At 43.1% G+C, this 22,555-nt stretch overlaps 2 protein-coding genes across 3 annotated transcripts in view; both read right to left on the bottom strand.

Annotated features, from left to right (window-relative positions):
- LOC134489776 (zinc finger protein 91-like) overlaps positions 1-16,570 on the bottom strand; it is a 73,145-nt gene extending 56,575 nt beyond the window's left edge. The window contains exons 1-4 of the mRNA XM_063292639.1: positions 16,226-16,570; positions 15,548-15,674; positions 14,844-14,923; positions 14,388-14,514 (exon numbers count right to left, since the gene is read on the bottom strand). Of these exons, the coding sequence (XP_063148709.1) occupies positions 14,388-14,514; positions 14,844-14,923; positions 15,548-15,674; positions 16,226-16,486 (595 nt within the window). The 5' untranslated portion in view covers positions 16,487-16,570. The remainder of the gene's footprint in view (positions 1-14,387; positions 14,515-14,843; positions 14,924-15,547; positions 15,675-16,225) is intronic.
- LOC134491968 (zinc finger protein 709-like) lies at positions 659-6,272 on the bottom strand. Of its 2 annotated transcripts, none has more exons than XM_063296072.1 (4): positions 6,168-6,272; positions 4,783-4,865; positions 3,885-4,011; positions 659-3,252 (listed from the first exon to the last, which is right to left on the bottom strand). In XM_063296072.1, exons 2-4 carry the CDS (start codon positions 4,852-4,854, stop codon positions 1,925-1,927), a joined length of 1,527 nt encoding a protein of 508 aa, XP_063152142.1. In that variant the 5' UTR covers positions 4,855-4,865; positions 6,168-6,272; the 3' UTR covers positions 659-1,924. The 2 variants fall into 2 exon arrangements, with proteins under 2 accessions (XP_063152142.1, XP_063152141.1); XM_063296071.1 differs by having other exon boundaries at positions 659-3,255; positions 6,168-6,271.
- Positions 16,571-22,555: the final 5,985 nt, after the last annotated feature.

Below are 22,555 nucleotides of genomic sequence, written 5' to 3' on the forward strand. Positions count from 1 at the left end.
GATCACCACTTTGGACCGGATCTGAAAGGGGGTTCAGTAAACTCAACTCTTGGCAAAGACTAAAGGAGTCGATTTGTGGGGCTTCTGTTCTGGAAGGGTGACAGTTACAATCTGGCAGATATCTGCACATTTTACCTAATTATTACATTCAACATGAACAAATGAAACTTTTTTGGTCAACTTTTTTTCAGAAATAAATATTTTTATCAAGTTATGCAATTCCGCAAAACTTTTAATTAGACATATTGCTTCACTCTTTTATTGTTCTTCTTTTCCCTGACAACAAATTGACGTTCTTTTATTGTAGAGGCTGGTCAAAGACTGTAATAAAGATATTCATTCATTCATTCATTCGAGTAAAACAATCAGGTATGTGACTTTCCTTTGAAGCCCAGTTGTCCAGGCCTCTTATTCTTGAAGAACATCTTCTCCCAAGTGTCTGAGCAAAATCCCAGGAAGAGAGATAATTAAGTTATTCTTATCATTATGCATGATAAGCCACAGAAAATTGGCTCACGATGGGTGAACATTTCGACATCTCAGCTTTAACTCACATTTCCCAAACTGCTGGGTCAATCAGGAATAGCTTCTTTCTTCCGATTAAAATTCAGGGGAGTTTTCAATGCAATCTAACACCACTGCCTTCTCAAGAGCATTCTCAATTTTCCTCCACCATCATCACTCAGCTTTTCTCCATTATTTTCAGCCACCTTGTCTGATGAAGTCTTCTATGAGAATTGAAAATGCTGGTAGACAATTTTTAAAACCTTCTAGCAGTTGAATAAATACATTTTTAATATGGATATTTTCTCTGTTTTACTATTAGTAAAAGTGAAGGATCAATTCAAAGCTTTTCACTTGACTGTTCTGAGTAGAAACTATGTATTAACTTCAATAAATCAATTCTTACACATTTAGCTGACCAAATGAACCTGCTACAGGAATTTAGATGCTATTCAAAGCAGTCTAGAAACTATGTAGTACCGAGTCATTTAAGCTGCTGTTACTTATAAAAAGGCTTTTTTAAATATTCAACCAGACTCTGCATTCCCACCCCATGTCCTAAACTCTAGGATAATGGATAATCCATGACAATTTTCTTACGATACCATTTGAGGGAGGAGCTTTCTTTAAGCCAACTCTGCATCTGCATGCCTTCCAAAGACATTTTAAAATTTGCTGGCCATGATGAGAAGTACGAGCAGAATATTATTGGTCTTATTTTATTAATAGTATTTCTATGCTTACATATTTTTCTTCTGTTATCTCAAATTAATTTTTTCCACCTATGACATTTCCAACTTAGATATGCCTCACTTAGTACAACAGAGAAGTTTTTGCTTCTACTTAGAGGATCATGTATCATTTGAGGGGGAGTTTAGTTTTATAACAGTGTTCAACAATCTACTGAAAAACTACAAAACTACTGCGGCCCCCAAGTTATTACATGTGCAACCAAGAGGTTTAAAGTTTGCAGTGATATACTCAAGGCTGCTTTAGACTGTCATGATGCACAGATGTTGGAATATGTTCTCCATTTCTAATCTGTACATGGCTTACAAGCCAATTTATCTGTTGACGTGCATTTGTCAACACGCGTCCCCCATGTGGGGGAGATGGGCGGTGATAAAAATATGATAAATAAATGAATTTGTTTCTAAACAGGAAATCATCTCCAATTCCAGGAAGAATGGGACTTTTTTCCTTGCACAACATACAGAATATGGTCAAACATACAGTATATATGGCCATTTTTCTGGATTTTGCTACTCCCTCCCCCATATTAATGCATTCTCAGAATAACTTCCCATGCATGAGAAAAGTGTTTTTCTTTTTTTGCTTCTGATAGAATCAGGCATCACTTGAGGGTGGATGGAGTTTGGCTAATGTGGCTTTGGAAGTTCTGCCTTTAAAAAAAGTCTTTTTAGCATTTTAGCATTTCTACGATTTGTCCTGTGTGAGTTTTCTGATGAGAAATGAGATTTATCCTCTGACTGAAACTCTTCCCACATTCCACGCATTCAAACGGTCTTTCCCCTGTGTGGATTCTTTTATGGGTCCTGAGATTTGCCTTTGTGATGAAGCACTTTCCACACTCCAAGCATTTGAAAGGTCTCTCTCCTGTGTGAGTTCGTTTGTGCGTGTTCAGGTTTGTCCGTGTGATGAAGCCCTTCCCACATTCTGAGCACTTGTGTGGCTTCTCTCCCCTGTGAATCTTTGTGTGTGTGAGAAGTTCAGAACTGTGAGCAAAGCATTTCCCACACTCTAAGCATTCGTAGGGTTTCTCCCCCGTGTGGATCCTGTAATGAGAAGTCAGGGAGCTGCTCACAGTGAAGCTCCTTCCACACTCGGAGCACTGGTAGGGTCTCTCCCCCGTGTGAGTCCTCCGATGTATTCTGAGGTGCGTGTTGGAATTGAAAGACTTTCCACACTCCAAGCACTTATAGGGTTTCTCCCCTGTGTGAATCCTTTCATGGGAATTTAAGTTTGCCTTTGAGCTGAAAGACTTTCCGCACTCCAAGCATTTATAGGGTCTCTCTCCTGTGTGAGTTCTCTCGTGGATGCTCAGTTCTGTATTGCAAGCAAAGCACTTCCCGCACTCTAAGCATTTATGGGGTTTCTCCCGCGTGTGATTCCTTTTATGCACCATGAGGGCGGAATTGCAAAGGAAGCTTTTCCCACACTCTAGGCAGGCATGCGGCGCCCCTCCGGCACGAGCTCTTTGATGCCTCCTTAGGTGTGGCTTTGAACTGAAATACTTCCCACATTCCAGGCACTGATGTGGTCCATCCTGTACGTGAGTTCTCTGATGCCTTGTTAGCTGCGAGTTTGAAATGAAGGACTTCACACACTCCAAGCATTTGTACGGTTTCTCCCCTGTATGAGTTCTTTGATGGGTAGTCAGATGTGATTTCGAACTGAAACATTTCCCGCACTCTATGCATTTATACGGCCTCTCCCCCGTGTGAGTCCTTTGATGGGTGTTTAGGTGAGTTTTGGAGCTGAAGCACTTTCCACATTCCACACATTTATATGGTCTCTCTCCTGTGTGAGTTCTTTGATGTATAGCAAGGTTTCCGTTCCGATTGAAGCACTTTCCACATTCCAAGCATTTGTATGGTCTCTTCCCTATGTGGGTTATTTGATGTCTGTTCAGTTCTGCCTTCTGACTGAAGCTGTTTCCACATATTAAGCATTTAAAGGTTTGATTGGTGGGTGGCTCCCCGTCATCCTTGATTTCTCTTCCATCACCTTCTGAAATAAAGACAGGAAATTGATAAAAAGCTCAGACTCCCCAAATCACTAAACTGCCTAGATGTATAGCTGTGATTCAAGGAAGAACAAAACATGGTTTAGGCTTAGATGCAGAGGCCTTACCACACATTTCAAAAGCATTAACGAAAAACTGACTGGTAAGAACTGGACTGGCAGGACTGAACTCTCAGCGTAACTAACTCCCCATAACTGTGGGAAATCTGAGGAACCCAATGTCTTTAATCAACGAGGCATTTTATAGCTAAACATGGGGCTACCTACACCTGGTTAATTATACTGTAGAATCCCATTCTGTATTATACTGCTTCAGATGCTGCTGGTTTGTTACGCTGGTTACATTTCAGTTTTATAATCCTGAAACCAACGGTGAACCAACACTAATTGCTAAAGGTATTTGGTAGTTGAAAACTTTTGCTTCACTCTTTCCATGAATAACTAAATAAGATGAAAGATCTGAAGGGGTGAAACTTATTTATTTATTTATTTTCTATCCCATGCTGCTAATGGGTAATATATACATATATACATACATACATACATACATACATACATACATATATTTAAATGAATCGAGTGGCATGTGTTTCTAGGGAAAGAAGCTGCCTTACCAAGAGAGGCCAAAATTTCACTGATCTCCTCCATGACTTCTCTGTGAAGACCTTTCTGGTCAGGATCCAGCAGTGCCCACTCTTCCTCGGTGAAATGCACAGCCACCTCCCCCAACGTGAACAGCCTCTGGAGGGAGAGGGAGAGGGAGAAAGGGAAGGAGAAGAGGAGTACCTTCCTTGCTCACGGATAACACAGAGATTTCTACTCTTCAGATGCAAAGCAAAGTGGATTTTAATTTCAGGATTTCCACATCCCTAGTGACCATCACAGCCTCGCTGGCAGAAGCTTTGGCAGAGGCAAAGAGAGAGAAAAGATTCATTCAGACTCAACAAGACCAGCAGGACAAAGGCCAGGTCACAGAAAGTCAGAGGTCTGGGGGTCCTTATTCACTTTCTTTCTCGAAAAGGAATCCCCTTAAGCAAGGGATATCTTTAAAGGATCTACTGGTTTGGCCAGCACCACCAACCCTTCTCCCAGTTTGGAAATTCATGTTTTTCTCCTTTATTTCTTTACATATATGGGAGGTAACGTGATGCAGGGAGGAAAATTTAGAACACCATAGTCATATCGTTAACACTGAAACAAGGAATCAAATTAACTTTGATTTAAAAAGTCAAATATATTGTCAACAAATCTCCCTAATATTTCAACCTATCTATAGAATCTTTGTTACCCTGGCATTAAATATATACTTACAAACCTGCCATTGCGACAGAGGGAGGTTTTCCTAGGGCTTGGAATCTGAAATTCCCCCAGACCCTCCTCTCCCCAGTTCCCCTCTCCCTGCTGGATATAAACTGGAGGAGGTGCCTTGTATTGCCATGCTCTGAGTGACAGTTCTAATCCCCAATCATCACAGGTTGTCACCAGCGTGCTTCTCTCCTTCATTCCTCTTACCCAATCCAGTTGCACAACAGCTGTTTTCCCTCCATTGAAAAGGACAGGTGGCTGAGTAGGCATTTCCAGCATCACTCTATTGCCTATGAGAGAAAGAATGGGTCCGAGTCAGTAATACCTGCTTGTCTTAGAAAATACTCAATATATTAGTTCACGTGAATCAAAACACATCACTCCTTATTTGACCACTAACCAGCGTGCTGATTGCCAAGTCCAAAATTTAAAGGGTGTTGGAGACCGCGGCTCTCCTTGCACCTCTGAGCTGTTTTGACACCCAGTGCTTGAACCTGGGGCTCCTCTCTATGCTGAGGGCTTTTTATGATTCTCTGGCAGCTTTGGGTTTTATTTCTGGTTTATTTTTTAGCAAATGTATGTATTGTTATTTATTTTAAAGTTGTGGGCCCCCCCCAGTCATGTATGTGAGATGGACAGCCATATACATTGAAAATGTAAATAAATAAATGGCGGGAAACAGATGAGGGGAAATCTTTACAGGACTTTGTATGTCTGTCACCTGGAACTCTTCTTAGTTAAATTAGTCTCTTTGTTTAAGAGACAAAAATGAACTTGCCCTCTTTCTCTCTCTTGCTTCCCTCTCTTCAAGATGTAATTTAGATAGTAATGAGCTTTTCTGCCCTCTTTATAAATCTAACTTACTTCAGAGATAATGAACATTTGCCAGCACTCACTGATACCTGTGTCCAATACCGCTATATTATGAGCATGTTATTCTTTTCAATAACATGCTTTTTTATTCTTCTGCAACTTCAATTACTTGGCATTCTTCTAGCACTCTGCATATACACAGGACACCCTCTAACTATGGCTCCTGCTGAATTCAGATTTCTAACAAACACATACATTTTCATCTATACCAAATGAAATTACAGAACTTAAACAAGAACAAAGCAAGAAATACTAATACAGTTACAAAGATGTGAAAGGAAAAAAAAAGAAAGAAGTTTAATTACATATACTATGAATATGCATATGTCTTTCTGCTTTCTTCAGAAGAAATAGAAATATTCCGGTTGCTTATGTGCGACTAAACTAACTAACTTAATTCGTCCAGGTGACAGATTAGGAAACTCTTCATAAAACCTGGTAGTGTTAAAATGCATTGATATATCTGATTTTATTACAACTCTGAAGACAAGCGTGTCTCTCCCCTATCCCTACAGGGCCCAGGAAGCCATAAAGCAGCTTTTTTCAAACTTGACAACTTTAAGATATGTGGACTTCAACTCCCAGAATTGCCCAGCCAGCATGGGCAATTCTGGGAGTTGAAGTCCACATATCTTAAAGTTGCCACATTTGAAAAACACTGCCATAAAGCTTCATTAGGATCACCTGTAGACTGAAGAGAGGGAGACCAAACTCCTCACCCTGTGGGAAGGCAGATCTTTCTTCCTCTTTGAGCTTCTGTCTGTTATCTGCTGGATCCCTTTTTTTGCTTCAGGATAAATCAGTCCCTGTTCCCAGTAAATCCTCCTTTTCTTCCTAAAAAGCAATGGGAAATGAAAACTGGGATGAAGTGTTATAGGAGGGACAGAGGTATTGGCTTCATGATTTTGCCACAACACTCCCTGGATCATTGTAACAAGAGCTGGAAACTCATTAGAGAATAAGATCCAAAGAATAAGATCCAAAGAATAAGATCCAAAGAATCTTGAATCAAAGAATGTGCCTCATTTTACAAAAACCATACCGGCCTTGGCATGATATTTGGTGCAAACCAACATATTCTGCTTGGCACCTTCTGCTTGGATCTTGTAATTAGTTGGCATTACAGGGAATGTAGATCGTTTTATTAGATTTACATCCCTCCTTTTCTGCAGGAGATGGAAGCAGCGTACCCACCATGGCTCCCTCAATATTTCCACAGCAGAAAGCCGGCGAGGGAGGCGGGACTGAGAAAGCGTTACGGGCCCGGAGGCACCGCGGTCCTAGTCCAATCCCTTCCCCACTGAAAGGAGGGGAGCCGCGGGCCTGAGGAAGAGCAACTCCCACGAGTGCTTCGAGGAACCTTAGCAGGACGTGAGAGGTCTCCCGCAGGAGATGTCTGCAACCTTCCCACAAGGAAAGGTTCTTCCTTGGCAAAAAAACAAAACCACCACCTCAAAACGAGCATCAGAACTCGAGGCTCCTGATCATGAGCTAAGCCAGCAACAGAGCCAATCGGGAAAAGGAGGTCAGTATCCACGCAGCACGTGGGAAAGGACTCGTATGCGTGTACCCAGGACCCTTTCCACGTGCAGAAGCCTAACACGCGTGTGCCCTTGAGAGCCAGAAGAGTCCCGCCTCCGCATCAGCGCCTGGGGAGACAGGCTGGGGAACCCCAAGGGTGCCCGGGGGCGGCGGCTGGGGAAGGCCCGGAGACGGGGGTCATACCGGGGAGCCTCCTTCCGCCTCCCGGGGCTCCGCGCGCCGCCCGGAGGGCGCTCACCGGGTCCCCGCGGAGGCACCGCAGCAGCGGCAAGAGCAAGAGCGGCCGCCCCAACCCGGAAGGGCAGCAGGCGGACAGAAAGGGGCGTGGCTCTTCAAGGCCGCCCGCCCCTTCCGCTCTAGCCGTTCACGTCCGTGCGCTTAACCCTTTCCCAGCCGAACAGTTAAAGCCCCGCCGAGCAAAGCCAGAGAAGGGCACCATCAAAGCAAGGTCTCGGATCACGAACGGAGGGCAGGTGCGCCACGCAAGTTTTGGCGGGCGGGGAACAGCTTTCAATGCGTTACTCTCAGATTGATCGGTTACTTGCCATCAAGTCGTTGTCGACTCTCAGAGACCACAAAGAGATTTACACCTCTGGAGCAGCGTTTCTCAACGCTGGTAACTTTTTGAAGATATGTGGACTTCAATTCCCAGAATTCCCCAGCAAGTTGCCATGTGTGAAAAAAGCTGCTTTATGGCTTGCTGGGCCTTTTAGGGAAAAGGGAGAGACACGCTTGTCTTCAGAGTTGTAATAAAATCAAATATATAAATTGCATTTTAACATTTTAACACTACCAGGTTTTATGAAGTTTCCAAAATTCCCAGAATTCCCCAGCAAGTCCACACATCTTAAGGCTGAGAAACGCTGCTCTAAAGGCAATAGGTTGGGGGAATCTGACTTGGTGCTAGGCAGGAACCTAAGCAGAAAAGGCTGATGTCTTCCAACAGCCACCCTTGACAAGAGTTGGGCACACCATTTGGATGGAATATCCATCCAACCTCACTGGCCAGAACATACAGATCCTTAAACCTTTACAGCACTGCAGAGATTTGCAAATTAAATTTATTGTATTATCAACCTCCTACACAAAACCTTCAGGCAATACATATATGTGTCTACAAACACCAACGCACACAGTGGGGGAAAAAAAGAACGGCGTTTTGGCTACAATATTTTAGTTTTTATTTTTTCAGAAGGGAAAGAATTGGAGATGCAAATCCTCTTTAAAGGCTTCGTTGTCCAGGGCATTATTCTCAAGGAACTACTACTCCCAAGTACTGTTCAAATGTCCAGCAAAACAGAATATTGAGTAATAATGCCTAAAATGTACTCCAGCTGTATTTCCTATTTCCAGAACTGAATCAATCACTGTTTCTTTCCAGCAAGGTTTGGAAAAGTCCTTATTGTCACGTAATACAACGTCAGCACCCAAATGAGCTCAGCTGGTGTCTGCAAACTGAACTCATCTAAGATTGTAACCACATATTTTGTCTGATGATGATGTGAACATTTGCACGTGATTTTGCAACTCTTCAGACCTTGTTTCATAGAACATGGAACAGATGTCGTGTTTTACGTCGGACTGAACTATTCATAAAAATCAGACATCTCAAAGATTTTAACTTAATACTTGTTAGAGTAAATGCTCAACAAAACAATGCTACGTTCTACTTTGCTGGGTGTATAAATCATTACAAGGGAGTTAACTGCTAGCCAAGGCAATCCTGAAATCTAAACAACACACAGAAACACAGAATTACAGTTACAAAAAGAATTCCTCCCTCCAGTTTTAAGAACAATTGGCTGTGCTTGCACAAGATGCTTAACCTGGTTACTGAGTATGTTGTCCTGTAAACTAATCAAAAGGCCTGGGTCTGCAGATCATGTTAAGCCATCCATATGCTAAGTTGGTAGCTAACCTAATTAAATGAGTTCGGCAAATGCAATCTTCAAATACACTTTCCAGGGAATCCTTTTGCCAGACAGCCCTCATTCAACAAGCTTGCTAATCAGAATGTTATGAAGCCATTTGTGAAATGCTTTTCTGGGCTCAAGAAATTTTACATCAACAGCATTCCAACTCTTGGCTCAAGTTGTTACAACTTCACCTCAGTCCCAACGTTCTGAAGACTCCTTCATAAAGCTTCAAAAATTTAAGATGATACAGTCAATGCCACATTAACAATCGGAGATATGCAGATGATACCACTTTGATGGCTGAAAGCAAAGAGGAACTGAGGAGCCTTATGATGAAGGTGAAAGAAGAAAGTGCAAAAGCTGGCTTGCAGCTAAACCTCAAAAAAACCAAGATTATGGCAACCAGCTTGATGGATAACTGGCAAATAGAGGGGGAAAATGTAGAAGCAGTGAAAGACTTTGTATTTCTAGGTGCAAAGATTACTGCAGATGCTGACTGCAGTCAGGAAATCAGAAGACGCTTAATCCTTGGGAGAAGAGCAATGACCAATCTCGATAAAATAGTTAAGAGCAGAGACATCACACTGACAACAAAGGCCCGCATAGTTAAAGCAATGGTGTTCCCTGTAGTAACATATGGCTGTGAGAGCTGGACCATAAGGAAGGCTGAGTGAAGGAAGATAGATGCTTTGGAACTGTGGTGTTCAAGGAAAATTCTGAGAGTGCCTTGGATCGCAAGATCGAACCAGTCCATCCTCCAGGAAATAAAGCCAGACTGCTCACTTGAGGGAATGATATTAAAGGCAAAACTGAAGTACTTTGGCCACATAATGAGAAGACAGGACAGCCTGGAGAAGATGCTGATGCTGGGGAGAGTGGAGGGCAAAAGGAAGAGGGGCCGACCAAGGGCAAGGTGGATGGATGATATTCTAGAGGTGACGGACTTGTCCCTGGGGGTGCTGGCAACCGACAGGAAGCTCTGGTGTGGGTTGGTCCATGAAGTCACGAAGAGTCGGAAGCGACTGAACGAATAAACAACAACAGTCAATGCCTGTTCTTGCCAATGTCTCTTCCCCCCATGTAGAAAGCAGGAAGGAGCAACTGTTGATGAATCATGGCAAATAAGGAATGGCTTGCTTTCATGTTTCAATTTCAGACATGATTTCACAAGCCAAATAATCTGACTGATACACACCGGTTTCTGTTCCTCTAAGTAGGGAAGTGCTAACTACCACAACTTTGTACTTTTCTAGGACCTTAACTACAATAATAATGCAATTCTCTCTCTCTTGCATATACAGTATACTGGTTTCAGTTTTCCCAATGCCACAAATATATACACTACTACAATGGATATTTTTATAATTCAACATTTCAAATAACTTTTTATCAAACTGATACAATGGACCGAGTTCAACATAAAAGTGCTTCTCCTTCTATCATTAAGAGCCATCGTGGTTTGTTTATTTTAACGAACTTCAAAAGCTTTTCCTGTATTTCTCGCTTTTATTCTAAGAGGTTTTCCCTGTATCAAAAGTTCATCCTCTCCCCATGTTCCAAGCATTGACCAAGAATGTCGCATTTCAGTATTTTTATATGCTCTAGTTTGTCCCTGTAGTGAATCTCAGTCCACATTCCACAAGCATTAATACAGTCTCCCAGTAGAACTCTGTTGGCTCTACTTGGGTATGTCTCACTAAAAAATTTCTGCTTGGTTTCTAAAGGCTGACTTTATCAGATTACCACTTAACCTGAATCACTTTGCGCACCCCAAACATTTATATATGTTCTCTGTGTGATTTCTTTAAAGTATGCAAAGATGTATCCTTGTAATATAGCACTTTCCCTTTCCTAATCAATTCTGTGGCTTCTCCCCCAAGTGAAGATTATTTGATGCCTAACTCAGAATCAAACAAAGCTTTTGTTGCATTTATATGTTTATCTCATTCGTATGGGCTCGGTAATGGGAAGTGAGGGAACTAACCATAGTGAAACTCTTTCCATGCTCCGAACATGTATATGGTTTCACCCCCGTGTGATTCCTTTCATGGATACTAAGTTGAGACCGGAGAGAGAAACATTTCCCACATTTCAAGCACTTATGTGGTTTCTCGTCAGTATGAATTCTATGATGGGAAAGCAGATGACTGTGTAAACTGAAGTTCATTCCACACTCCAAGCATTTATACGGTCTCTCGCTTGTGTGAGTTCTCTGATGTCTGCTTAGGTGTGTGTTCGAACTGAAGCATTTCCCACACTCCAAACATTTGTAGGGCCTCTCTCCGGTATGAATTCTGTGATGGGTGACGAGGGAGCTCTTGACACTGAAGCTCTTTCCACACTCCAAACACGTGTAAGGTCTCTCCCCCGTATGAATCCGTTGATGGGTTCTCAGGTGTGCATTCCAATTGAAACACTTTCCACACTCCAAGCATTTATAGGATTTCTCTCCGGTATGATTTTTCTCATGCGTGCCAAGGCTAGCCTTTGTGATGAAGCATTTTCCACATTCCAGGCATTTGTAGGGCTTCCCTCGTGTGTGGTTTTTCACATGGATAATAAGGTGGGAACTGCGGAGGAAGCACTTCCCACATTCTGGACATTTATATGGTCTCTCCCCTGTATGAATCCTTTGATGAGATGCCAGGTTACTGCTCACATTGAAACTCTTTCCACACTTCATGCACTTATATGGCCTCTCCCCTGTATGGGTTCTTTGATGTCGGCAGAGGTGCGTGTTTGAACTAAAGCACTTTCCACATTCTGCACATTTATAAGGTCTCTCCCCCGTGTGAGTTCTCTGATGCCTGCGCAAGTGTGTGTTTGAACTGAAGCACTTTCCACATTCTGAACACTTATAGGGTTTCTCTCCTGTGTGAGTGATTTGATGGGTAATAAGAGAAGAACTTTGAGTGAAGCTTTTCCCACATTCCAAACATTTATAGGGTTTCTTTCCTGTGTGGGTTCTTTGATGCCTGTTGAGTTCAGCTCTCTGGCTATAGCACTTCCCACATTCCAAGCATGTATAGGGTCTCTCCCCCGTGTGAGTTCTCCGATGCCTGCGCAAATGTGTGTTTGAACTGAAGCACTTTCCGCATTCCAAACATTTAAAGGGCTTCTCCCCCGTATGAATTATTTGATGCGTAATAAGAGCTGAACTCTGAGTGAAACTTTTCCCGCATTCCAAGCATTTATAGGGTTTCTCCCCCGTGTGAGTGCTCTGGTGTCTACTTAACTGTGCCTTTTGAGTGAAGCACTTCCCACACTCCAAGCAGTTATGTGGTTTTTCCCCCGTGTGAATTTTTTTATGTTTAATAAGATCAGAACTGCGAGCAAAGCACTTCCCACACTCCAAGCATTTGTGCGGTTTCTCCCCTGTGTGAATCTTCTTATGCTTCACCAGGTCTGAACTGCCCACAAAACATTTCCCACATTCCAAGCACTGATAGGGTTTCTCCCCCGTGTGAATTTTCTTATGCTTAACAAGGTCTGAACTGCGAGCAAAGCATTTTCCACACTCTGCACATTTATAGGGTTTCTCGCCTGTGTGAATCCTGTGATGAGAAGCAAGATTACTGCTCACGCTGAAACTTTTTCCACACTTCAGACATTTATAGGGTTTCTCCCCGGTGTGAATTCTTTGGTGTCTACTCAAGTGCCGGTTTGAACTGAAGCACTTTCCGCATTCCGAGCATTTGGAGGGTTTCTCCCCCGTGTGAATCCTGCGATGTGAAGCGAGATTGCTGCTCACACTGAAGCTCTTTCCGCACACCAAGCACTGATACGGCTTTTCGCCTGTATGAATTCTTTGATGAATACTCAGGTGTGTGTTTGAAGTGAAGCACTTCCCACATTCCAAGCATCTGTACGGCTTCTCCTCCATATGAATGATTTGATGCATAATAAGAGCTGAACTCTCAGTGAATCTTTTTCCGCATTCCAAGCATTTATAGGGTTTCTCCCCTGTGTGACCTCGCTGATGCCTCTCTAGGTTTGTCTTCCACGTGAAGCACTTCCCACATTCCAAGCACTGGTACGGCTTCTCCTTAGCGTGAGTTCTCTTATGTGTGCTAAGCAATACCTTTGTAAAGAAGGATTTTTCACACTGCAAGCATTTATATGGCTTCTCCTCTATGTAAAATCTTCCACGGGTACTTTGTTCTTTCTTAAGGGTTTTCCATTCCTCACCTTGAGAAATAAAGACAGGAAAATGGTAAAATCAATGAATATTCTTAATAAATAGTTGCAATGATTGAAGTAACTAAAAGCACTTCACATGGCTCACATCTACCTCACCTCAAATGTTACTCTGTTTATAACCAGCATCTATTTAAGGCGTAAATCAGATACTTGGTGTTGCAACCTGCTATATCCTTTTTAAAATCAAAAAGAAATTCAAATATTAAGCTTTGAATTCTCAAATCATGCAAGTTCCTAATACTTGAAAGATGTGTTTGTTCTCCTATGACTCCTTGCTTATGTTAAGGTCTTCCTTTACTGCCCACTTCTCTTAAGATACGTTCTCCAAGGTATGCATGACAGCACCTCAGCAGTGGTTCTGGCACTGTATAATACTCCTCCTAGGAATGCTCTGATGCCAAGGCGATTTGTGCTGATTGCTAAATCCATACTTCAATGCAGCTATAGCTTTCAATTTAATTTAATTGATTTATTTAATTTCTATAGCCACCCATCTCAACAAGTGACTCTGGGTGGCTGTCCTGTCCCAACTGATGCACTTTAACCAGGAATAAACGTCGGTGAATTTTATTTAACAACCATAAAACTGAAACACTTTACCTCACAATACTTCTCAATTTCACCAGCGCAAGAAACTGAATGTTCTGAAATGGTCTGGCTAGAAGTAATACCAACTCCTTTGTTTCCCTTTTAAAAATATTTCACTACCCAAGGACGGTTTAAGGCCGTTAGTGTTTTTCTTCAGTTTCCAAGCCAGGTGGCGTTGCATCAACGGATCGGTTGTCCCTGACAACCTCTTCACAATCAGGGCTCTCCTTATATACAGTAAACTCTCCCCCTTATGTGTGCATGTGCGTTCTTTTTGACGTTTCTCTTGGCGCGCGAGGATTTCCCTCTTTCTCTGCTGCTCCGTGCATCTTTCTGCTCTTCTTTTGTGTGCACTGGGAGGTGGAGGCAATTCGGGACTTTTCTCTTCTTCCTTTGGCTGCTTCTGTCCCTGCTGTTCCTCCCTTCCTTCCGACTGACTCTTAACACTTTCAGCGTTTGGAGGCAAAGCCGATTCAGCGTTTGAATACGAAGCGTTGTAAGCTTTGTTCCTGACAGTGGCAGAGTTTTGCACTCAACATCGCTCTATATCAATCTGTTTATTAAACTGAAATTAACACTGATAAATACCAATACACATGAGGAAAAGGATCTGAGGGGTTGAAATATTATACCTGTGAATAAAACCCTAAAATAATCCATTTGCAATAGATTCCAGGGAAATATGGAACTTACTTAGAGAGGCCACAATCCCACTGATCTCCTCCATGACTTCCCTGTGCAGAGCTTTCTGGGCAGGACCCAGCAGGACCCACTCTTCCTCGGTGAAATGCACAGCTACTTCCTCCAAGGTGAACAGCCCCTGGGGGGGAAAAAAAACCCTCCTCATAGAGAACATGGAGATTGTTCATTACCTAGATCAGTGTTTCTCAACCCTGGCCCAAGCATGCCTAGCTGGGAATTCTGGGAATTGAAGTCCACAGATCTTAAAGTTGCCAAGGTTGAGAAACACCGACCTAGATGAAAAAGCCAAAATAAGAGCTGGGTATTGACTACAGGAATTTCACCACCACCCCAAGTGGATTTCAGTCTCCTTATGGGAAAAGTTGCAAACAGAGGGGAAACCTTTGTTCAGAAATACCAAGTTGGCACTGCCTTGGATTCCCAGGAATCCTGTCTTCATCCTCTTACCGCATCCAGCAGAGCAGCTGTTTTCCTTCCTTGAAAAAGCACAGGTGTTTGAGTCTGCATTTCCAGCATTATTCCATCACCTGCAAGAGAAGGGTGGATTTATTTATTCATTGAGACAAGTTCAATAGCCACCCATCTCGCCTGCAGTAACACTATGTGGCCAGCAGAGGGTTAAAAATAAAAAGGAACACAGTATGAGCAAGGCCCTCTCCCTGTTCGCACTGAAGATGTGGCCTAGTCTGGCCATGAAATGTATGCAAGAAACTACAAGGCTCAGAGAGCACCAAGGGCTCCATGGAACACAATACAAAACAAACATCCAGAACACGCAGTAGAACATATGCACAAAGACTAAAATCCTCTCACTTTTAGAGCAAAGACTGGAGCTAAATAAATCAACCAGTCAACCCACAGGCTCATTTAATCTTCTGGCCCCAAAGCCAGAGGGAAGTCCACAATATTTGCTTATCTAAAGAATGTTTATTTGATCCTTTCTCCTATAAGCAGCACATTTCGTCCCATTTGAGCTCTTGGCCCAGCAGACTCCTGCATTTGTACTAATTTATTAAAAATAAGTTCACGTTTGAATTGCAGGCTGAAGAACGATATTTTTCTGCCTTCCCTAAACAAGAAAAACCCAAGACAATAATTAAAAAACGCAAAGAGAGCAATAACAAGCTGTAATAAGTGACATCAAGCCTTACCTTTTAAAGGAGTAGTGCTCCCTCCCCCCAACTGAATTCCATTTCCAAAGGCTTTTGGCTTGATCGTTGCTGAAGCTTTGTCAGCTTCTAGGAAATTTGGGACCGTTTCTGCAAATCCTCTCAAGTCCTGAAAAAAAAATGATGGGGATAAAAGAATAGAATTAAAAATTAGAGGAGGAATAAATGTTTTATGGTCTTGGAACAATTCTCCTTGGATGATTAAAACAAGGCCAAGCGGGCAACAGAGGATTTCAGGATTTAGGTGTCAGCACCTGCTCATTCAAGCATTCACACACACAGTCAAGAAACTGGAGTTCTTTGAACGGTTTTTTTGAAGCGTAATGAACGGCACAGAAGGCAAGCTGCGAATAAAGACTTCCCGCCAAAACCTACTTTAAACTACATCCCCTTAGCTAGTCCCCTTTCCCACGAAGCGTGTCACTCCCCCTCCCAACCAGATGGCATTCCTACCGTATCTCAGCCTCGCGTCCTTGATGTGCTTATAGCCAAAACAACCCCTTACAATCCAACTTCACACACTCCTTCCCATCCTGCAACTTGTGAGAATGACACGACGGGAGATGCCCGGATAAGGGCTTCTGTGAAACCCTTGATCAGGGAATCTGACATTAGGCCACTTTGGAGGCCAACTGAATTGCCAAAAGGAAACTTCCCCACCTGCTGTTTGTCCTGCTTCTTCTCCTCTGCCGGACTCAAGATGAACTCTCCAGCTGGAGCCACTGCCTGGGAACTCGGATCCAGCCCATTCTCCATATCTGGTGGAAGAACAGTCCTGAAATTCACCTTCTGAGTCCTTGTGTGCTGCTCCTGCTTCGGCCTCTCATTGCACAGAAGGTACATTTGGCAACAAGTGCTTGGAGGGCAGTAATTCCGACAATGTTGGTGCTGAACATCAGGGCTAACTGCATTCTCCTCCATGTTCTTCTGAACTGATTTGGAAAACTGCCCACTGTTCTCAGGTGGATAGTATCAGTGTCTTCCTGATCCTCTAGGAACAGTGGAGTCTTAGATCTTTCTTTGAAGGATGCTTCCAGCAGAGTTAAAAGAAGCCCTTTGAGTACCTGTGCCTGAAGGCCAGGACTTACTTATTTGGAGCTGTTACCAAATTTTACACAGCTAAAACATTCTCCAGTGAAAGAGTATGAAACTGGACTGGGCAGTATAGCGACCGTAAACATGTGTTCACACAATCCTGCCAGTAGATTCACAAAGCTCTTGTCCTTTTGACATCTCTGCTTTCTCCCAGGCAATTTGGACCCAAGAACTGTAATTCTTGCTTTCCTTTTGCAGCCTCTGCTTCCTCCTTCCTCCTATCCTTTATCTGTCAACCCATTTCCAGTCAGTCAGCACAGAAGAAGGAAGCCGTGAGCTACCTGAGATGCTTAAATAACTAGAAGACAAAGTTGCTGCTTTGGGATCTTTTGCCGCTCCAGAGCACTCAGTGGTGGCATGTCTCTGAAGCAACAGCTAATTGGGTCAGTTGCACCTAGGGAAACATGAACTGCATACAAAAATGGCATACGCACAGCTAGTATCCGCAGGGTGGCTACTGGGTGGCAGTTACACGTCAAAGAGGAGATAGAAATAAGGATTCCCAAATAGTAGAGAGATTACCAGTACGATCGGTAATAGCATCTCCAGCCTTTCCCTCTTGTAAATCATCCAGGGTGCTTTAGCTATGAGGCAGTTTAATTTTTTAAAAAAAACTAAATAAATACGTTTTTACTGGGCAAACTAGGTAAGAAGTGCACAAAAACGCAACAGAGGAGAGTTTCCGGCTAAGAAGCAGCAAGGCAGAGTGTATGCAAATAATGCTGGTGGGGAGATGTGGTGTACATGTGAAGCTACATGTGTGTACAGCAAGACGATAGGGTGTGTGCAAGCTGTCTGTGTGCACATGTGTATTTTCATCTGGGTGCACAGTCATTTGCACATGCCCACCATATGTTCCGAGTGGGGTCTGAGGACCCAAAATTATCTCACTATTGCAAGCAGCAGACCCAATCAACTTCGATCTCGAGAAGAATAAGCAGAGTGGGGCTGGGTTAATGCTCGGAGGGGAGACCAACAGGAGATCCCAGGGCGGCAGACCATACTAGGAAAATGCAGAAACATCCCCAGAAAAAGGCAAACCACTTTTCTACCGTTGCCAAGAAAACTCCATCGACGCGTCCATGAAGTCGCCAGCTCGATTCGAAGACGACTTCTGGAGGAAAAGGCTGGGGACTCCTGAGATTTCACCGGAAGTGGCGGCTGGGGAAGGGCCGGAGACGGCGCTGTCCCCGCATCTGTTCCCCTCCTCGGGCTCCTGGCGGTCGAGGTCCACCTCCCGGGGCTCCCTGCGCCGCGCGCCGCCAGGAGGGCGCTCACCGGGTGCCCCGGAAACACCGAGGCGGCGGCGGCGGCAAGAGCGGACAGGAAATGGAACTAGGCTGCGGGAAGAGGGGCTGACATTGGAGGACCCTCCTTCTGCCACTCTAGGAACCCGCTTGCCTCCCTTTAACCCTTCCGAAGGCTAGCAGACGCAAGCAGTCTACCCCAGAGCCTTCATTCTAGGGCTGGCTTTATTTTTTTATTTAATAACTTATCACGATTTTTTAAAAAGATGCTCCCGTATCTGTAAAAGCAAGGGTAGGGGGACATACTCCAGGGAAAGGAGCCTTAGATGGAAAGCTGGATGGACTGATTGATCGGATTTATATGCCACCTTTCTTTTAGGAGCTTAAGGTAGCATATTTAAGTCCTTCCTCCTCTTTCCCCCCCCCCCCCAACAACCCTGCAAGGTAGGTTGGGGCTGAAAGAGAATGAGTGGTGGAATGTCCTCCGGGGAGCTTCTGTGGCTGAGGGGGGACCAGAACCTGGGTCTCCCCACTCCTAGTCCAGCCCTTTCCCAACTGCCCAAGGAAACCTGCAGACTCACCTGAAGGCCTGCAGGTGTTTTATCTCACCCTTCCTTCCCTGAAAGGATAGAGACTCTCTCTGGGCGGGAGTGGGACTCTGCTGATGGAGTAAATTCAGAGAAGAACTGATGCTTAATTGCTGTTGTCATTACCGTGTATGTGTTGGTTGTGATGGCTGTTTTAACTGTTTTTAATGTCTCAGTTTTCCACTTGGGTTTTCTTATGAACTCCCCAGAACTTTGGCTTTCCAGATGAAATAAATAACATGGCAGCAGCAGCAGCAGCAGCAGCAGCAGCAGCAGCAGCAGCAGCAAATCATATGTTCAGCTCGTACAAGGAGATCACACAAACTGACTGTAAACAATGACATAACACAGTCATCAAAATGATTCACTGGAACATCTGTAAAAATTATCATTTGCCAGTAATGAAAAATTGGTGGGAACATACAGTTGAAAGAGTAGTCGAAAATGAGCAGGTTATAATATTGTGGGATTTCTGAATGCAAACTGATGAAGTCTTGGTGCATAACAGACCGGATTTGACTGTGATTGAAAAGAAGAAAATGTGGATAATTGATGTGGCAATACCAGGGGACAGTAGAATAGAAGACAAAGAGTTGGAGAAGTGCCAAGATCTGAAAATCGAAACTGAAAGATTATGGCATAAACCGGCCATGGTGGTCCCAGTGGTTATTGGCAGACTGGGTGCCACACCAAAAAACCATGGATGGCACTTGGAAAATTTGCGCATTGATAAACGTCCACCTGTCAATTACAAAAGGCCACACTGCTTGGATCCGCGCATATACTACGCTGATAAGTTATGACATCCTAGGTTCTTGGGAAGAACTTGCTGCGAATGAAGGCCACCTCTAGCTAAATAACTGGCAGCTGTGGTTTCATGTTGTGTATAATAATAATAGTAATAACTGCAAATTTTGTATGTTTTTTAGTTTGATCTTTATTATAGTAGACAGAAATGTATAGAATAGTAGTAGGAAGGAAATAATTAAATAAAGGTTATCTTTGAGGGGGGAGTTGATTAGGAGGTTTATATACATTTTTCATTCCCTTGATTTGGTGAGAGGTTGGAGCCTTGAATGTTCCAAGGTCATAAAATGAAGGACTCATCTCTTGGTCTGCCATGTTGCAGCCAACTCTGGTGTAGGTAAAAGCAGACCACACCCCACTGCTTTGGTTGCACGGATCTCCAGACGGTACTAGGTGACCAGTTTCATCCCTTTTGGGACTCATCAAATACAATATTTTCTTGGAAGAAATGAAGGACAAACCTGAAAAAGGGGCAAATCTGAAAGTGGTTCATAAGGATAAAAAAATCAATTGTTCATAACTGCTTTACAAAGCAAAATTCAAGAGCAAAGCCAGGAAAATAGATAATTAAATTCAAAAAATCTAAAGGGCAGCTTTCTGAAATAAAGGACTGTCTTTTATAAAAAAGGACGTATAGTCAATGTACTTATGACCATTATTATGAGCCCCACCATATCGATTATTTGGGCAATGATACAATTATTTTCAAATTAGAGATGTATAAAACATGATCAATAATGTACCTTCTGTATTACAAAATGTCATTTCTGTTTTTATTTGGCATGCAAAACCCTGAGACTTAACGACTTCCTTTTGAAGCCCTCATGGTCCAGGGTACAGCTATTCAACAGGACTTTTTCATACAAATGACATAATAACATTCAAACAATGAGATAACCCTGAATATAACATCTTCAGCATAACGACAATAATTATGTATTAATGATAAAGCATCTACAATATTTTTAGTAAAGATGGAAAGAGCCCTGACAATGATAGATGGACTGAAAATTGGAAATGAACAAGTATTTACTTTCTTCTTCCCAGCAAGCTCCAGGGCAGTTGTAAGCGCTCCTTTAACACACAATTTCAGTTCCCAATTGGACTTAGTTTGACCATTTTAACTCTCCATCTAATACCGTAATCTGCTGCAAACACAAACACTAGTTATCTTTTTTCCCTTGATTTTCAATCATCTTGCCTAATTTTGAGTTCTTAGGCAAATATTTTTTGGTAAACCTGTAGCTGGCTTACTAAAGGTATTGCCTTTATAAGATTATTCATGTCTATGTTCCATGGAAATGTTGATTAATAAAACCAAACAACGCATTCTAAAACGCTCACTTAATAATCCATGTGAATAAAACACAAAAGAATTTTATTGGTACATGCTGCTATTCACATTAAATAGCAAGATTTAATAGTTTTGATCATGTTCAAAATATCAGTTAAAACTCAGGTTAAGAACACACAATTTATTTTATTTATTTTCTATCCCGCCTTTATAATTTTTTTATAAATAACTCAAGGCGGCGAACATACCAAATACTCCTTCTTCCTCCTATTTTCCCAACAACAACAGCCCTGTGAGGTGAGTTGAGCTGAGAGGGAGGGACTGGCCCAAGGTCACCCAGCCGGCTTTCATGCCTAAGGCAGGACTAGAACTCTCGTCTCCTGGTTTCTATCCCATTGCCTTCACCACTAGACCAAACTGGCTCTCAGCTGCTCTGTTCACATAAGACAGACAGACAGACTTATTTATTTATTTATAGTATAATTTCACACAATGGCTGATATTCCCATAATGAGTTATATATGATGACTAGATAAACAGCAGTGTCCATGGGAATGGGGGTGTCAGAACAGCTAATATTGTGGGCCCAGCACCCCAATGCATGCCCTGCCCCTTTTCTAGCGTGTGCAACATTGATGCACGTACAAAAGGGGTGAAGCTTGCATTGGGATGGTGCATCCACTATCTTGGCTGATACGACCCCTCCACAGATGCCACTATAGATAAGCCATCTCACAAGCTTGTTTTCGTGCCTAACCAAAAAGGTTCAAATCAGTTGTGAGAGATTGTGCTGAAAACAGAAGTTGAAAGCTTGAGAGAGACCCCCACCTTAATGAAGCCAAAATAAAGGTCCTATCTCAGTTCTCAAGTTCTGTCCTCCAACCTCTAATTCTTGACATTAAAACTCATTGAAGAAAATCCATGTGAATCTTGCTTCCTTGATCATGCTCTGCAGTCCTCAACATCTCCTGCCACACAACATCTCCTGCCACCTAACAAGTTGATGAGAATTCTCTGAATACCGTTTTCGAGCCTGCTATGGAACCATCTGTGACCTCCAACATGTACTACAGGATTGTTCTTCAGATGATTAGGGTACCATCAAATAATTTGCTGAGATTCCAAATATGTCACTAGAATCTGTAGAATCAGCTAAGTTATGTACAGAACCAGCCCAGTCTGTAAGTCCTGGACAATCTCTTCAAAGCTTGTTAGTATCAAGTGATATCAATGTGTTTGCTGGGGCAGTATCATTTATTTCAGTTTGAATAAGCAGAAAAGGAGAACTGCTTGTGGTCTGGATGAATCATCTCTTGAATCTTCATGCTCTTGTCCAACATATCTGGCAGGCTTATGTTTGTCTGTATTCCTTGCTGAAGAAGGGTGCAGCTTCTTTTAGTTATCTTGCAGGTTCTCGGTAGCAATATGAAAAACCTAAGACACATTATTTTGCTTTAAATAGGATGCTGCTCAAGCTTATGAAGAGACAGTGATCTTAGTCTGATAAATTGCACAGATGTTTTCAGTACAGGTAGTCCTTGCTTACAGACGGTAATTAGGATCGGTAACTCTGTCGCTAAGTGATGTGGTTGTAAGGCGTGATGTCACGTGACTGCACAACTTACGATGGCAGTTGCAGCAGTCCCAGTCAGGGCCGCAACTGGGGGGGGTAACCGGGGCATGTGCCCCTGGCGCCACGCTGGTGGGGTGCCAAAATGAGCGCTGTGGGGGCGCCAAAATGGGCATGGAATCCATGTTTGCCCCGGGTGACACAGACCCTAGTTGCGGCCCTGGTCCCAGTTGCTGTTGTTAGGTGAACTCTGCACCATCACAGCATCCTGTGGTCAAATGAATGCCATTTGTGTCCCCCTGCTGGCTTTGCCCATTGACTCTGCTTGTTGGAAGCCGGCAGCAAGTCACAAAGGGTGATCACGTGGCTGCGGGATGCTGTGACGTCTTA

Source organism: Candoia aspera, chromosome 2 (assembly GCF_035149785.1).
Source record: "Candoia aspera isolate rCanAsp1 chromosome 2, rCanAsp1.hap2, whole genome shotgun sequence".
In the NCBI taxonomy this organism is placed as follows: domain Eukaryota; kingdom Metazoa; phylum Chordata; class Lepidosauria; order Squamata; family Boidae; genus Candoia; species Candoia aspera.